The sequence below is a fragment of the Mytilus trossulus genome, chromosome 2, assembly GCF_036588685.1.
Source record: "Mytilus trossulus isolate FHL-02 chromosome 2, PNRI_Mtr1.1.1.hap1, whole genome shotgun sequence".
In the NCBI taxonomy this organism is placed as follows: Eukaryota; Metazoa; Mollusca; class Bivalvia; order Mytilida; family Mytilidae; genus Mytilus; species Mytilus trossulus.
In genome coordinates, this window is record NC_086374.1 from 27339872 (window position 1) to 27357141 (window position 17270).

General features: G+C 31.1%; 2 protein-coding genes across 2 annotated transcripts; one reads left to right on the forward strand and one right to left on the reverse strand.

Annotated features, from left to right (window-relative positions):
- LOC134706885 (mitochondrial protein C2orf69 homolog) lies at window positions 1-7002 on the reverse strand. Its single transcript, XM_063566229.1, has 2 exons — window positions 6722-7002; window positions 1-831 (listed from the first exon to the last, which is right to left on the reverse strand). The coding sequence occupies exons 1-2, from the start codon at window positions 6893-6895 to the stop codon at window positions 94-96; spliced, it is 912 nt and encodes a 303-aa protein (XP_063422299.1). The 5' UTR covers window positions 6896-7002; the 3' UTR covers window positions 1-93.
- A 35-nt stretch (window positions 7003-7037) lies between these two features.
- On the forward strand, window positions 7038-16998 carry LOC134706886 (cobalamin trafficking protein CblD-like). The gene is made up of 8 exons (XM_063566230.1): window positions 7038-7162; window positions 11118-11164; window positions 11754-11886; window positions 12759-12979; window positions 13837-13921; window positions 15324-15460; window positions 16113-16199; window positions 16674-16998. The coding sequence occupies exons 2-8, from the start codon at window positions 11153-11155 to the stop codon at window positions 16869-16871; spliced, it is 873 nt and encodes a 290-aa protein (XP_063422300.1). The 5' UTR covers window positions 7038-7162; window positions 11118-11152; the 3' UTR covers window positions 16872-16998.
- The last annotated feature ends 272 nt before the right edge of the window (window positions 16999-17270 follow it).

Below are 17270 nucleotides of genomic sequence, written 5' to 3' on the forward strand. Positions count from 1 at the left end.
TTATCTTGTTTGAATTGTTTTACCTTGTCATTTCAGACCCTTTTTGTGTCTTAATATAATGAAATATGGGTAATAGATACATGAACTACACAACTAAAATTCTGTTAAAATTGAAAAATGAAGGTCAAGTGATCCTGGTTCATCAAAGTGATGTCTTGTTTCTGTTACATTTGCCTTGAATGCCTTTAATTTCTGAATAAATTTCCTTTGTTCTTTTCCAATCCAAGGTCTATTTATATCCTTAATTTGATATGGTGTTATATGAACAAACAACTCTATCGTGGTTGATGCGATTTTCTGTAAAACAAATTCACTTGTGATCCATGTGTCTTGACGTCCATTGTGTCCAGCGTCAAGCCAGTATACAGATTTTATTTTGGATACAAAGTCTGATGTTTCTGGTGATAAAGGTTTTGTGGCAACCTCAAACAATACCTGATTCAATGGAACACAACCTTTACTAAAACCAACAAAAGACACAGGTAACTCTGCCGAACATCCAATGACTTGTCTTGTATCACACTTCTCACTACTTTTATCTAAATCACAGGCTTGTCTGTTTTGATACAGTTCTAAGGCTTTGGAGTAAAGTTTTGACAAATGAGTTAAACCATTTGAATTTGTATATGTAAATAACATTGGAATGCCGTCTTGATCAAATTCAACAAAGTTTGAGTAGATACTAAAAGTATTCAACAACATTTCCTTTGGTTTTATAACTATTATTAAACTATCTTCAAATCTCTTTGCAAGAATTCTCGCTGTTGACTCTAGATTCCAATGAAGATATAAGTTATTTGTTCTGTGTTGACTCATTATCTCTGGGTAATTCTGAAATTATAAGAAAAGCAAGTGATCTTATTTAGTTGTATGGTCTGTAAAATCTCAAAGAATCTTAAAATATGGTTCATTCACAAAATCACAAAATACTTTATCAAAGCAATTGTACCAAATGCTTATTTTTATAAATTTAAACAAAAGATATATTTCAAGTTGAGTTTTAGTCTTAATTTTAGGAATTAAGGCTAAAAAAATCAAAGTGCTTGAAAGCACTGAAGGGTAATAAAAATTGCTGGGAATAAAAATTGAACTGCATTGTATACAAAGGAAGATAACTCTGATTTCTAAATATTACTATAAATAACACCATGAAACTCTTAGAATGGTCTGCTAGTACTAGATTCATGTTGTATAATTTTCTTGACAAGTATTGTTAAACAAATACACATTTGAATAACATGAATATCTGAGTATAAAATTGAGAATGGAAATGGCAAATATGTCAATACCAAAGACCAGATAACAGCCGAAGGCCACCAATGGGTCTTCAATGGTGAGTATGTAAACATGGATTAATTTCTTAATATGTTCATTGATGAAATCTGTAGAATGTTGTGATAAATGAACTGTTTTTTTTCTCTTCACAAAAGTAGTGATAAAGTCTAGAAAATGGATAACTACCTAACTAACCAGACATTATATATAACAAATGTATAAGGGTTTTGATTGCTGTGGTACTTTATCACAAAAACCAAAACATAGAGAAGTCATTATCATGATTATACCGATAAATTTAAATTTAATTTTACAAACAGTACCAATTACACTCATTTAATATTGACTTGATATATTTCATCTGAATATTATTCTAATTATAGGCATACTTCAGTACTACACTAGTCATCAAGCATCGATACATTTCACAAATTAAATTTATCTGTATTTAATATGTCATCAAATCCTCCAAAGTTAATCTACATTACCGGTATTCATAATTTTAGCATGGGGATGGATCAGCCTGGGGCTGGAACAAACGTGGTACATATTGACTTGCTATAGATTATCTTGTAGAATTCTAGTCAAATAGGCACCTAGTCAATTTGGCACCTGGTTAAATCAGCACCAATGTTAGATATATATTCAATATATGTTTTTTTCAGTTTTTTAGGCAAAAAGATTAAAATCAAGAATGAGTTCAAATATTGACCTATTTTCCAGCATTTTTGGGGAGTTTCTGTGTGGATTTTTTAATGTTTGCAACTTAATGTGTATTCAAGGAGCTTCACAGTATTGGATATTTTTGTGCATGCTTCTCGCTCATAATTCTTTTAAGAATGGCATTAATATCTATTTATGTTTTTTATGATAATATTGTATTTGTGTATATTAATGCTGGTGGTGGTGAGAGGTTTATAAACTATCTATCTATCTTCAATCAGTTGAGCATTTTGCAGTTTAATGCTAATTATTTTACATACAAGTTTAATTTAAGACTAGAACACACCCACGAAATCGCGGGCATTCAGAGCGTAGTTTAAAGTATGTAAAGTGTTGTTGGAAGAATTTTGTAAAATTTTAATGACTGGAGAATTTCAGCAAATAAGTCATAGGTTATTGGGGACAGGAAAATGCTTTTTTTTTGTCCGTCCTCCTTTATTTCCAATATCCCATTTTTTGGTTTTCTATCAATTTCAATATGAACATACATTTAGTATGTAATGAACATTCAAGTAAGGAGCCTGTAATTCAGTGGTTGTTGTTTGTTTATGTGATACATATTTGTTTTTCGTTAATTTTTTTGTACATAAATAAGGCCGCTAGTTTTTTGGTTTCAATTGTTTTTACATTGTCAGTTCAGGGCCTTTTAAAGCTGAGTATGCGGTATGGGCTTTTCTCGTTGTTGAAGGTTGTACGGTAACCTATAATTGTTTATATCTGTGTCTTATTGGTCTCTTTTGGAGAGTTGTCTTAACATGGCAATCATACCACATCTTTTTTTTTGTAATCAATGAATATTGTAAAAGATTTAATGACTGGAGAATTTCAGAAAAGGTATCAAAAGTTCACATGCATATTTTTAGCGCTTATCATTCATTACTATATAACACAGGCACTTGTTTCTATCCATTGGAAGAACCACTGGAAGAACCACTATCAACGTTGATAGTGGTTCTTCCAATGCATAGAAACAAGTGCCTGTGCTATATAAATATGGTGTCTTTACTTTCAATTTTAAGTTTACTAATCGATCCATACTGTGGTCATTGAAATATAATTATACAGACCCTCTCTATTTAATAAACTCTGTGACTGCCGTGGATAGTAAATTTGAAAATGATAGCAGATCGAATTCTTTATGTTTTGTATATGTATGTTCAAAGTATACAGGAAAACGCAAACCGGACATCTAATCTGACTTAAAATTTCGTCCAATGACGGGACAATATCCGGATGCCTTTTTTCACGTTTTTCTCCAAAAATAATTCAATCTTAATAATCATATGAATGGATGACAAATGGCACTATGCACTGTACCTGTAGGACACAGAGGCGTGTTGCGCAATTAATTGTGGAAAGAAGAGAAGCGACACCAAAAATGAGGTCTTCTCGTTTAATAGTATAGATGTGAGTGACCCGATCATAGTTTTTCCTTTTGTTGTTCTAATTTTTTCATCGTAATTAAAGATCACTAAACAACAGATTGATTTTTATTATTTTTTTGTAGAAAAGACAGCAATAACTACCATACATGTGATGGATTGTGAAACTCAGATCAGGAGATTTGGAAATTTTGGTCAGGAGATTAGGACTCAGATCAGGAGGTTTTTTATCGACAAAAATTTTGTCGTAAATCAAATCAGGAACATACTGTTCCCAGATCAAATGAAACGGTATGATGTAGAAATGGTGTTTTTCTTCAAATTTCCACCAAATTGTAATATGTTTATAGTACCCTTATTGCCTTTCTATTTAAATGAATCTGTTTTTTGTTTGGTTTTGTTTTGTTTTGTTTTTGATAATTGAGTATTCACTGCTTGCAAATAAATCATTATATTTATTTATCTGATCTGTATAGATTTGTATTCATGTCTTCATCTCCTTATCATTGGTAACTATATAGACAAATAAAAAAGAAATATGCTATACATGTATGATGTATATTTGCAACATGATAAATTAATTAATAAGAAAAATAACAAACACTAACAGTATTGCAAGGTTTTAAAGCTTTATGAAAGTCATATTTCTACAAAACTTAAAAAAACAAACAAAAAAAAAACACTCACAAGTGTGAAATGTTTTGCTATGTTTTGTTAACTATATTAATTAAATCTTATATACTGACTAAAACGATTCCCAGCCTCAAAGTTTACTAGATGATAAACCTAACTGGGACTGAATTTTTTTTTTTATCTATATTGAAAAACTATCCGAGCTTGCCAGGATTGGAACCTGAAATTTTCTATTTTTTTTATTTTTTTTATCTTGTACTAAATGTACTTGTTATATAATTTTGGTGAGAGACCAGAAGGGATATACAATGTAGTTATGATACTGTTGTCAGGTCATTAAAGATTGCATATTTTGGCTTTAATATTGAATCACTTATAGGGTCTTTGCATCAGAACTTAAACACATTTATTTTTAAAAAAAACAGTTGTTGGCATGACACACTGTGACAGGTTATGTTCTTCTCATAAACTTAATGATAGTATGATACTAAACCCCTAACAGGAGGAATTGTGCTTGATATTCATAAGATGAAGATATAATCTTTCAATCAGTTTAATTGAGTTCTGGAGCTGGCATGTCAGTTAACTGCTAGCAGTCTGTTGTTATTGACATGTATTATTGTCATTTTATTTATTTTATTTTGTTACATCTTTTGACATCAGACTCGGACTTCTCTTGAACTGAATTTTAATATGCGTATTGTTATGCCTTTACTTTTCTACATTGGCTAGAGGTGTAAGGGGAGGGTTGATATCTTATAAACATGTTTAACCCCGCCGCAATTTTGGCTTGTCCCAAGTCAGGAGCCTCTGGCCTTTGTTAGTCTTGTTAAGTTGTATGATTTTTAATTTTAGTTTCTTGTGTAAAATTCAGATGTAAGTATGACATCCATTATCACTGTTTTGGTATACATATTTTTTAGGGGGCAGCTGAAGGACACATACGGGTGGGGGAATTCTTGCTACATTGAAGACCCCTTGGTGGCCTTCGGCTGTTGTCTGCTCTATGGTCAGGTTGTTGTCGCTTTGACATATTCACCATTTCCTTTCTCAATTTTATTAGTGGGTCTTTCTTTTCTCTTCATTGTAATCATTTTGTAATCATTTGTACCAAATTTGACTTTTGATTATTCTGTCTGTAATGGGTGTCTTTAATGACAATAAAATATATTTGATTTGATTTGTACATGTGGCTGTAGATTGTGTAATTGATTGTTTAAGAAAAGTTTCAATTTTTTTATATTATAAAAGAACACTGAACTGTGACTGTCCAATGACTTAAGCTTTGGTCACACCTTACCGGATAGCTGGAACGGACGCCTAACTGATAACTTTTTTTCAATCCGTTCATATCTGTTCTTATCCGTTAGGGAGCTACCATTTGATTTTTATGGGGGGGCTAGGATGAAATTTGAAAAAAATAGGCAGGACAGGAGTTTTGAGTAAAAAAAAAAGACAGGATCAGCATCTTGGCAAAAAAAAAAAGGCAGGATGACAATTTGGGTAAAAAAAGTCAGGATAAACTAGTAAAAAAAAAAGGCAGGACCGAATAGAGTAAAAAATAAAAAGGCAGGACAGAGATTACAACTAAAAAAAAAGCAGGACAAAATTTTTCATCCTAGCCCCCATAAAAATCAAATGGTAGCTCCCTTAGGTGTCCGTCCATTTCTGTTAGGCGCCGTCCATATCCTTTGCATGTCTGTTAAGCGTAGGTTTTATCCATCGATGTCCTTTCTGTCTGTTAGATAATTTTGAGCATGTTCAAAACTTTGAAGGGACGTCCAACAAATAAAATATCCATTTGACGTCTGTTAGGCGTCCGTTTTGTACGGTACTCATCCGTTTTGTTTCTGTTACGTGTCCGTTATATATCTGTTGGAGGTCTGGCAGATAAATGCACTAACAGAATTCTAACGGACGTCTAACGGATAAAACAGATGTTGAACGAATGTGAAACTACTTCTACCAGACGTATATAACGGATAAAATGGATGATGAACGGATCTGAAACGGATAAATGCCAATTGAAAATTTATCGTCAGACATGCCACTTAAATTTCTTATTATTCATAATCGATCTTAGAATAAGGGCACATCTTCACAATCAAGCAGCTGTTATTCAGGTTAGACACTGCCCTTCAGCTGCATTTTGAAGAACAGACCAAAACCAGTTACACAGAACATTTTTAATATTAATGCAATGTACATGTATTATTATTGTCGCCTTAATTTTTTCGTATACATATATATCTTGTTTATCCGTTTTATCTGGTACACTTTTGTTAGGTGTCGGTTTTATGCGGTACTCGTTCGTTGGTTGTACGTTCAGCATCTGTTCTCTATGGTATGTCTCCGTTTCTCGTTCGTTGCATATCCCTTGCATGTCAGTTATGCATTTGTTAAGTGTCTGTTTTAAGTTGGTCAGTACTAGACCGAATAATCTGTCTCTAGTGTGGGTACATTTGTCATTCCATATTTTCTTTTCATCATTTGGCTATTTCATATTTTATTTTTTTTGTGTCCACTAGAGACAGATTATTCGGTCTAGGTCAGTACATCAACAGACTCCCAACAGATAACAATTTTGTCGACGGACAACTTTTATTTTCATCCTTACGTCGTCCGTTCGTCTTATCCGGTAAGGTGTGACATAGGTTTAAGGAAAAAACTTCTAGACGTTGCACTATATTCAATATTCTAATAATGACCTGCACATCTCCACCAAAGAAAATCACTGTCTTACTCAGGCTTTTCGTGGGATTGATTGCGGAAGGAAAACAAAGTATCAAGTCATTCTGTTTATCCTGGTCTCCAGTTACATTTTCAAAACGTTGTACTGTATACAATGACTGTAACTCTGATGTTGTACTACTGCTTGTCATTCTAAAATAATATGGATCCGAAAAGAATAAAGTGTTTTGATGCGGTTAATGTCAAAAGTTTATTTGTTATCAAATGTAAAAAATGGTTTCTGCAAGCACAGACGAAACTAAGATTTTCATAATCAATTTTATGTTTCGGACTTTTTCGTTTTCATGACTCGAAAAGTCTAAGACTACACGAAGAAGTTCAAGGTTATAACGTTGAAAACAGAAACTTTAGTTTACAGTGGTGAAGAAGAGAAACCTAAATATTGCATGTTTATCAACGTAAGTATGATCTATTAGCCCATTGTAGGACTTTCTGATTGGATTGTTTTTACAGACCGTTCATGTAGGTCTTACATTTATAGTTAACTCTAATTATTTGGACTAAATTAACTCGTAGTTGTACTCGTGTACGTGCAACTATAATTTTCTGACAAGGATATAAGGATTATATATGTTTATTATTTAATTAAAATTATCATAAGCTGACACAGGTGCTCCAGTATGCCAATATCAGAGGAATTTACGTTGAGAAGGAGATACATCACACAGTTGTATACTATCAACAAAAAATGAGCATCTACAAACAATACAATACGACTAAAAGCTGGGTCTGTTCACACCTGGCCCAACATGTTCAGCACTTTTATACCGCACACTTTAGCCCCCTTTTTACGGTTCATACCACATCTTCTTATTTTTATATATAATATTATACTAATGATTTATGAATATTAAATACCTGATTCTGGTTCTGGAAATTATATTCTCTTCATTATTTAGATCAAGCAATACTGAAGCTACTTGGACTTGCTCCTTGTCTGCTTGTCTTTGTTCGACTCTTTGAAACCGGGTGTATCCCTGGTCACCACTTGCTTTGTGCTTTTGATACCCCATGTCAACTGATGGCACATAGTCTGGGTTGTGCTCGTCATTACTCCTCACACCTGAAATGTACATATGAACCACAATTTGGTATCAATGGGACCATTTCCGATAACGATAGAAAAGTGATAAAATATTGTATTTTGGTGAGAGAAGTTGTTGCTCCACCATCAAATGCTATTATTTCTAATAAAATAAAGGTGCTCTCTATTCTCCCTAGAGAGAATTTGAAATAAACAAATGTTTCAGATTATCCGGCCGCTTTTCTGTGGCGTTTCTTTGCGTTATTTTCTCTTCCGAAGTGCGTAACTCTGGTCAATTTAAAGATAATCCTTGCCTGCAAAATCGTAACACTAACTTTTGCTTTCAAATAATCATGATAGTAACAAACATTGACCAATAAGAATAGTCAGAAGAAAATGCTGAGAACTTTAAGTATTTCTGTAGCAGGTGTAAGAACACTAGCATTACTTTGGTTTTCGATTTTCGTAAGGCAAATTTTAGATGATGTAATCTGCTTTGTTGTAATAGAATTCTTTATAACAATATGCAAATATGAACTCTCGCGAGATGTTCAAACAGGTAAATCAGAGATGATTTACATTCTAGTTTTGTTCTTCGTAATAATTAAGTTAGAAAATGACGTTAACGTTATGCCTTACATAGGCCGGTTATATAAAATACTAGGTCTAAACATTGTTTTTGTTTCCAACGGGATGTTAGCAAACATAATCTGTAGACTTGTTTTGTCTTGTTTAAAAAAGGAAAATACAATTTTTAAAGAGATTGCGGCGGTGGTCTATTATTTTTCCTATGTGCATAATGTTACATACGAACTTGTGTGAAAATAAATGCCCAATGACTTGACAAAATCGATTTCAGATTTGACAGACTTTATAACACACTTCGTTTCCGGATAACGATGTAAAGGGTCCTTGGAAAATTCAATCGACATTACGTCTCTTATCATTGTGCCAATGCTTGTTGGATTGATTTGCTTCAGCAGTAAATATTACTGGATATTTTAGGTGAATAAAGATAATTTAATAAAAAATACATGTTAATATACCGTTACACTTGGAATGTACAAAGTTGGTATCTTTGTCACAATTTTTAATTATTTTTTTTATTCATGTTCTGCCAACACTCTTCAGAAACGCAATAAACTTGTCAAAGGAGAAGTAAACTTTTACCATGCATGAATTGAAAGGAAGTACTTTATTGATTTTAGCCCACTAAAGTAGGTTAAAATGGGGAAACCATGTAGATGGTGTACAGGGTCACAAATATCACATGGTGCCTATTTTAAAGATTTTAATTCCAAGTTAAAAGTTTTTTTCTTTACTGGATTTAAAGAATTTCACATTGCCAATTATTTGGAATAAATTGTATGTAACTGGAATTTCAAAACCAAATATAAATACATTTTTTTGGCTTAAAACATCAAGATAAAACGATTATATGGTATCCTGTATCAATAAAGAAAATATTGAAATTTCTGAAAAAATCAAAACAAGCACATATTTAGGAGTTTTATAATACTGTTACATTTAAGATGGATTTTAAGAAAAAGTATACTGTTCAGATTATTTTAAGCAGATTTTGCAATAAAATAAAACTAAAAAAATGCTTTCGGTTTCTTGTGGTTTCCTGTCGCGTTAAAAAAACCTTTAATTTAACATTGAAAATAGATTTTAAATATTAACATGAAGCAAGTAACACTAGTAATGGTATTCATTTATGTCTTTTGAAATATATTGTGCAAAATAAAGAAAATTAAAGATTGGTTTCCTGTTTGGTTTCCTGTCACGTAAACGATGAATCAAAATGTATTAATTTTTTCTCGAAAAACTCAATTGTTCCATTAATACTATTCTAACACCAAAACAACCAACAAAATAAAAGTTAAAGTTTTAGAACTTATAAATAAGGATACAAAAAGAAACCAAAGGCCGAAAACCAAATTATGGTCCATATAATATTTCAATTTACACCAAGGTTGTTTTGCTATTTAAAAAAAACAAAACATTTCAAAGTTGTACAAATAGTTGACTGAAGAACATGATTTCACTAAATGACCAACACAGTCATAAATAATTTCCTCATATTGTATCATACATATCATTTGATTGAAAAATAAACGATTATTGGAAGAAACAATATAAAAAAATCTAGAACAATATCTATAATCATGAAAATATATTTAAAAAAAATCCTTTACCTGTCTGATTATCTTACACTAAGTTACAGAAGTTTGATCCAATGACTACCCCTCTTTTTCTATTTTCTGTGTTTAAAAGCATAAATTCTGGTTGACATGTTTTGATATGTAGAAAAATACTTTCGAATAACAAGAAATATTAGGAAAAATATGACTTTGTAATTAAAATATTGACTTACCACAAATGAAATGTTGAAATCAAACACGGTCATTTTCCTTTGGTTCCCTCTGATTTCGTCTGATTGCTGAAATTCAAAGCTTTTTGTGCGACTCTGGCTTCTTTGGGATCCTGTAAAAGCTTGAAGGATTGTACTTGTCAAATCTGTATCGATAAACATAGATTGACCAGCGATTTTCAATCATCCATTTTATGTGCTCACCAGTAAGTCACATGATCAATCAGTGACATCACAGGGAACTTCCCTATTGGTTTTGTGTTTAATAATTTTGTAATTGTGTATAGCTATAAATGTTTTTTTTTCATTGTTTCAGTTTAAAGTGAGAATCTGATGTTTTTTTTATGTTTAATAAATCTCAATCATGTTTTGGTTAGTCACTGTGTATTGCTATTTTTTTTCATTGTCTCTAAATTAAGTGAGATTCTAACAAGGTTTTTTTTTGTGTTTAAGATTTTTACTCCTGTTTTGATAAGTGTATTGCTTTACATTTTATTATTGTTTCAAAATAAAGTGATGAAAAATGCTAGAAAAATAAGAAAGCAGGTCAAAATATCTGTAAGCTTGTGAATCTATACTCCTGTGGTAGAGATTAAAGGATTTTTGTCTATTGTACAGTCCTGAGACTCCTCAAAATGAGAGGGTTCACTGTTGGCAGGTATGCCATTTGTATCTGTCGATAAAGGCACACTTACATTAGTTGGTAGTAATGAATTTCCTAATCCTCCACTTATAAAACAAGTAATTTTGCATCAAGGAAAAAGAAGCTTTCACCTATAATCCATTCTTTCTGTTTTGAAATTAAATCTGACATTTAAACATATTGTGAAATAGGGGGCAAACTTTAGTATTTGTCTGTGTTTTATTGACTCATACTTTAAACTTATTGGAAGCCCTTTATCTGATTATTATATTTTATGCATTAAATTATGTGTTTTTTTTTTTAATTTTACAGTAATTGTTGGAAAGAAGATTTGTTATCAGGAAAAGATGGCTGCACGGGTAAAATAGAAATTTATTAAACTTTTGAACATGTACATGTGTGTGTATAAGATTTAGATAGAAAATAAAATACAGATAAATTGTGTATCATTTTACAACTTACAATTGCTTATGGTTGTCAAATATATAATTGTATAATGAACTGCATGTTCTTGCAAAAATATTAAAATTAAATGAAAGTTGTCACTTTTTAAAATATACCACAGCATAGCAAAACAGGATCAAGGAATCAATACTTTATTGCAGAACCATGTTAACTATGCTAAAGCAATAAAAACATATCTACAATATGAAAAATGGTAAACAGTTAACTGCAATAAATTTATGGAAAAATAAATGTTTTGTTTGCATTGTAATCTGGATATTACCAAGGTATGTCTTCTGGTATGAAGGTTTGAATACTTTTGATTATTTGAACTATCATTGAGAAGTATGGTTTTGTTAGAAAGGGACAGAATAGTAAAAATTTTGAAAAAAAAGATAAATATTTATAAATTGATAGTCAGAGAATTCATAATGGTTTTGAATTTACCATTGATATTAAATATGACTGTCCATAGAAGTTTATAAAGAAATTTTAATATTTCAGCTCATTACAAAGTCTGGTCGTGTGACAGCCTACTTACCTAACTTGAATGCTGCTGTAAATCATTTCCGTGCATTTTCTACACACTACCTGAAAGATCAGCATATAACTTTATGCTCAGATGAGAGCAGTAATGGTAATTCTTTATAAATATTTTTACTTTAATTCATGGCAGCCTAATAGAAGCTTACTTTCTGATTCTGCTTACAGTATATACTGGGCCCACTACTAAATTCTCCTGCATCTTTTAAACAAAAGATTTGTTATAGTAGTTCGAGATCTTCTTATTTTAAAAGTAGAAAGAAATAGATTTAATTAAAGGCATTAAATAGTTTTTTATTAAGGAAAATTTACATACAGGCTTTTTTTCAACAAGACAATTTAAATATACAAATAAAAATAATGGTTATTTTTATCCTTTGGACAGACATATCTTGCTTTTTGTTTCAAAAGAAAAACTAGCTGATTTTTGAAAAATAGATTTAAATATTGTCTTTACTTATTAAACTGTTTATAGATTTGAGCAATAATTGTTTAAAAATTATTATTTTTTATTACATTTTCATGATTTTAGAAAAAAAATGGCTGTTTTAACTGTATGTTTATCTATTTGAAAAATCATTTGGGATTTTTTTTATAGTAAACATTGGTACAAATATTCCTCAACTCTTCACTCTTGTACATAATCAAGCCAAAAAAAAAGAGTTCATGTAATGGTATCAAACTATCTTTTCCTTGGGTCACAGTTTGATGTTTCTAAAAATATTTTTTTCCATTAGCTACATCATTTCCTCCATTGTAACTGTATAGTATGCCCTAAAGAGTTTGGAGATCTCCTTATTAAGAAATTATGAAAGAAATAGAATTTTATTAATTTAAATCTTGCACATTGAGTTTAATGTGAGGGAATTCAAAAGGTTAACCATTATCAGGATTCTCCTATTTGTTTACATATTATATGTGTACTGCTGCAAATAATTCTAACGCTGCTATATATATATTTTGCAGGTAATATAAAATATGACATATCACCTGAACTTGGTCCATTTGGACCCTTAGATAAAAGATTCCCACTTCCAGGGCATGTTGGATTGAAAAACAATTCAGTTAAGACAACGATGGTGACACAACCTGTTTTATATAGAGAACCTGTAAATATTGATGAATTCTTAACCAAAAATAACCTAGAGAAAAGACAGCAAGAAGTTTTTCAACAAGCACAAGAAGTAGTAAGATCTTTATAATAATAGGAGTTATTGCCCTTGATTTTAAAGAAATTGATTCGAGTTTTTATTTAACTCTGATGAAAATCACCTGTAATTGAAGTGTTAAATATTTATTGCAGTAAAAAATTTCTTTCTTTTCAAATTACATGGACAGTGATATCTGTCGATTTTTTTTTTAAGACTTAAAATTTTATAACCTCATATTGTTTAATTGTACAATGAAATGAGACTTACTATAAGTCGAAATTTGATTGTAATTATTTTGAAATAAACATACGAGGGATAAATTCCATGACTTGACCTCATACGACCAAATACGCTAGTGACCTCTACGATCTGCGTGTGCATCTCATGGCACTCTCAGCATATAGGATCATACATAGGTTCAATCAAACTGTAAGAGCAAAATAGATCTGAATTAATAAATATTACATATGGTTTGACTTTTCTTGTTTCTCATTGGTTTATTTGGTCACATGTTTTCCAATATATATTTTTTATTTTTCACTATTTTTGCCATATTGAATAATTGACTCGACTTTCCTATATTTAGAAATGATATTGATGCCATGTTACTAAAAATAGAAACATAGGGTCAATATCATTTAAAAAAATAATAACATGGAGTCAATATAGTTTTCAATCTTGAGCTATGATCAACATAATTATATTATATACATGTACATTTATGTCATATAAAAAAAATTATATTGAACTTTAGACTACGTCCTTGGTCAATATACATGTTATCTAAACAGGTCCATATATAATGTATTGACCTCGTCAAAAGACCATAATTGATAAATATGTTGTGCTTACTCATATCATATTTAGATATTGTTTGTTTGGTTTTTTTTCAGATTGAAGATCAGTTTTTAGGGGAACCATCTCCTGGTGATAATCTAGAATGCATTGCACAGCAATGTCCAGACCGTCTCAAAAGAGGTAATGCTTCATTTCATTGTTAAAACAATTGGTAAAGCCATTGTGGTAAAATAGCGGATTCTCTTAAAAAAATTTGTGACTCTGTTATGCAGAAAAATGGGGTTTTTTTCTTCAGTTTTTGGTCATAGGACGGTTAAAAGAGGAGCTGCTTGTAGACAGAATTTATAAACAGTTTATATAAATGGAAAACTATTAATAAATCTTCTGAATAGAGTGAATTGATTCATGGTTTATTGAATACATAAACATGATAAACGACACATTTTTGTGATACAGAATTTACTAAAAATTTTCCAAAATCTGCTCTTCGGGTCTAGGCAGAAACGAAATTCTTTATTACTTTGTCAATATTTACACTGAAATCCCTATGAATATGCAGTAATGCGAGCAATGATAACCTGTCGTTGTTCATTGTTTATTGTACATTTGTTTTCAACAGACGTAGTACACTGATAGATCTTCACGGTAGCACTCCCGTACGTGTTCAACCTCGAGCTACCTCCCAATTGAATTCATCAAAATTACATGGTCAGTTTCGTACGTCTCCAGACAATGTTGAGATTTGTTCCTTTGTTATTTGTCCTACAACACGAGGTAGCAGATACGACACAAAGAAGCAATTTTCTGATAAAACCAGACGCGACTCCACTCTCCAGCTTATCATATGGTCTATAAATGCATAATAAAATGAGACTTTCCAATACTGTTTTGGCCTGTATGCAGGGTGATTGGCTCTGGTAGTCTGTCGAACACATTGCCTCTGGTTATTTTCAAGGATATCGAAGAATTCTAATAAATCTAATGCTGATTGCCGATTGGTACATCTCATTCCACAAAATCAACCATACTATGTAAAATGTGCTCTGAAACTACATGTCTTAAACTGAGTATAACAAATTCAAACCTTGTAAAAGATACGAGTTACTGTCCGATTTTGTCATGATCTCCAACAAAACTTCTATTTTGAAACCAAATGCCGTTATTTAATGACATTTCATCAATTAAAAAAGTGACAGCATATGTGTTCCTTTAAACATTTATAAATTTTTATTTTGCAATTTTTTTTGCATGCTGAATCAATATGCACGCAACTGGGTGTTAGCATATAGGGAGCTGTGCGCCTGTATGACAATTTGTAATATGGATAGATCATATGATGTGTGACAATTTGTAATATAGATAGATTATTTGATGTGTGACAATTTGTAATATAGATAGATCATATGATGTGTGACAATTTGTGATATAGATAGATCATATCATATGATGTGTGACAATTTGTAATATAGATAGATCATATCATATGATGTGCGACAATTTGGAATATAGATAGATCATTTGATGTGTAACAATTTAAAATATTCATAGATCAATTAATGTGTGACAATTTGTTATATTGCAGATGTTCAGGAACTTTTTCCAGAAAGAGATTTAAAAAAATCAAATTTGACTGTGATTGTTATTAGTCAGAAAACCACAAATGATATGTCAGGATGGAGTGAAGAAGTAGAGGAAGAGAGAGAAAACTTGTTGGCAGAGGTACATGTTTATAATGGGATTGGCAATTGCTTGATATAGAATAAACAAGAGTCATTAGCAACATTCAGTTTGTAGCCTTCTTATCTGTGTTAGCTACAAAGATCTGGAAATTTTCTCACACAATTTTGGTGAATAGGATCTTTTCCAGACCCTTGCTTAGCTATAACTGTAGTCTTTATCATGTTAAGGAATATAAAGGGAAGATTCTATAATTTCTATGCAACTCTCTATGTAACATTTTTTCTTTGTCTCTTTTGTAACTACTGGCTTTATAGTATATCAGTTAAAACAATATGAGGTGAGGACACATTTGTATGTTCTTTATCGTTTGATGCCCATCATGGGCCATGTCTGTCACCCCATTACACTTGTTGTGTCCTGATGATAATTAATAACTGCTTGGCAAAATGTTATGAAACTTTAACACAATGTCATAGACCATGACATAGGTGTAAAATTTGATTTTGACATTTGTCAAGAGAAATGCTCCTTTATTATGTTAGAAATTAGTAATTGGATTGTTTCTTGATAAAAAATTAAGGTCTTGCTTGTCAAAATCTATACTAAAATGTTATTTTGTTATAGAATACAGCTAAAATTAGATTTGAATCATTCTGGAAAGATTTATTTATGTGTTGTATTTTATTTCTAGTTCAATGAAGCAGCAACAGATATTTGTAATGTTTTAATGGAGGCTGGATACTGGGCAGATTTTATTGATCCTTCTTGCGGAAAACCTGTATGTAAACTATTATAACAAAATCTGTGTTAAGTTTTATATTTTTCACAAAAATTGTCTTTCATGCTTAGATTATACCAGAAAAGTTGCATTACTATAAACATATTTTGGTGAGCAATTTATTTTCTCATGACTTTCGCGAGTAGAAAAATAACACAGAAATAAATTGTCGCGAATATGTAAAATTTGGATCTGTCCTTCTTCAAGTAGATTAGAAAATCGAGAAATTAAAAAGTGGACTAGAAAAGGTAAAACACAAAATAAAGTATCCACGAAAATAAGTTGGTTTAAAGTAATAGATGTTGGAAAAGTTAGTAGAACATCTTGTTTTTGGTAAAAGTATTATTTGTACAGAGAGAATAAATCATATTACTTTGATCTGCAAATAATTTCAATATAATTCTTCTAAAATAAAAATAAAAGAGCTTTAACAAATTCCTTGATTGCTGTAAATATTTTGTTGATTATTTTCAGTACCTTGGTCCACATACCAATGCCACCATGTTTGAAACAGATGAACGTTACAGAACATTTGGATTTGAAATAGATGATCTAGGCTGTTGTAAAGTTCTCAGACATCGTTTGTGGGGAACACATTCTTATGTTGGCTGTCTGTTCACTGACGCTCCTTTAGATCACCCTTTTATAAGTGCTATTAAAGCAAAGAAGTAGTGAGAGTGATATTGAATTTAGACTAATTTGTTATCTATTTCCAATGCTATTATTTATGTATGTTGGTGAGAGATTAAATGCTGTTAAACTGATGAAAGAATGGAAATAAACGTGTTTTAAATGCTTAGACTTGATTATAATAAATGTACAGCCAGCTAGTATGAAATATTTTTGTACCGGTAATACACTTTTATGTCACAAGAACAAACACACAAAGTATTTGACAGATACTTTCTTATTAGATGCATACGTTTGTGCTAAACAAATTTTCCAAGCAAGTAAACCATCTAGATGATCAAACTTTTAACATTGCAGTTATTAAGTCACAAGGCAGTTGTCAGTAAAATCAAATGTAAACACAAATGTAGAACAAATGCCATAATCTGTAAAAAAGCAGAT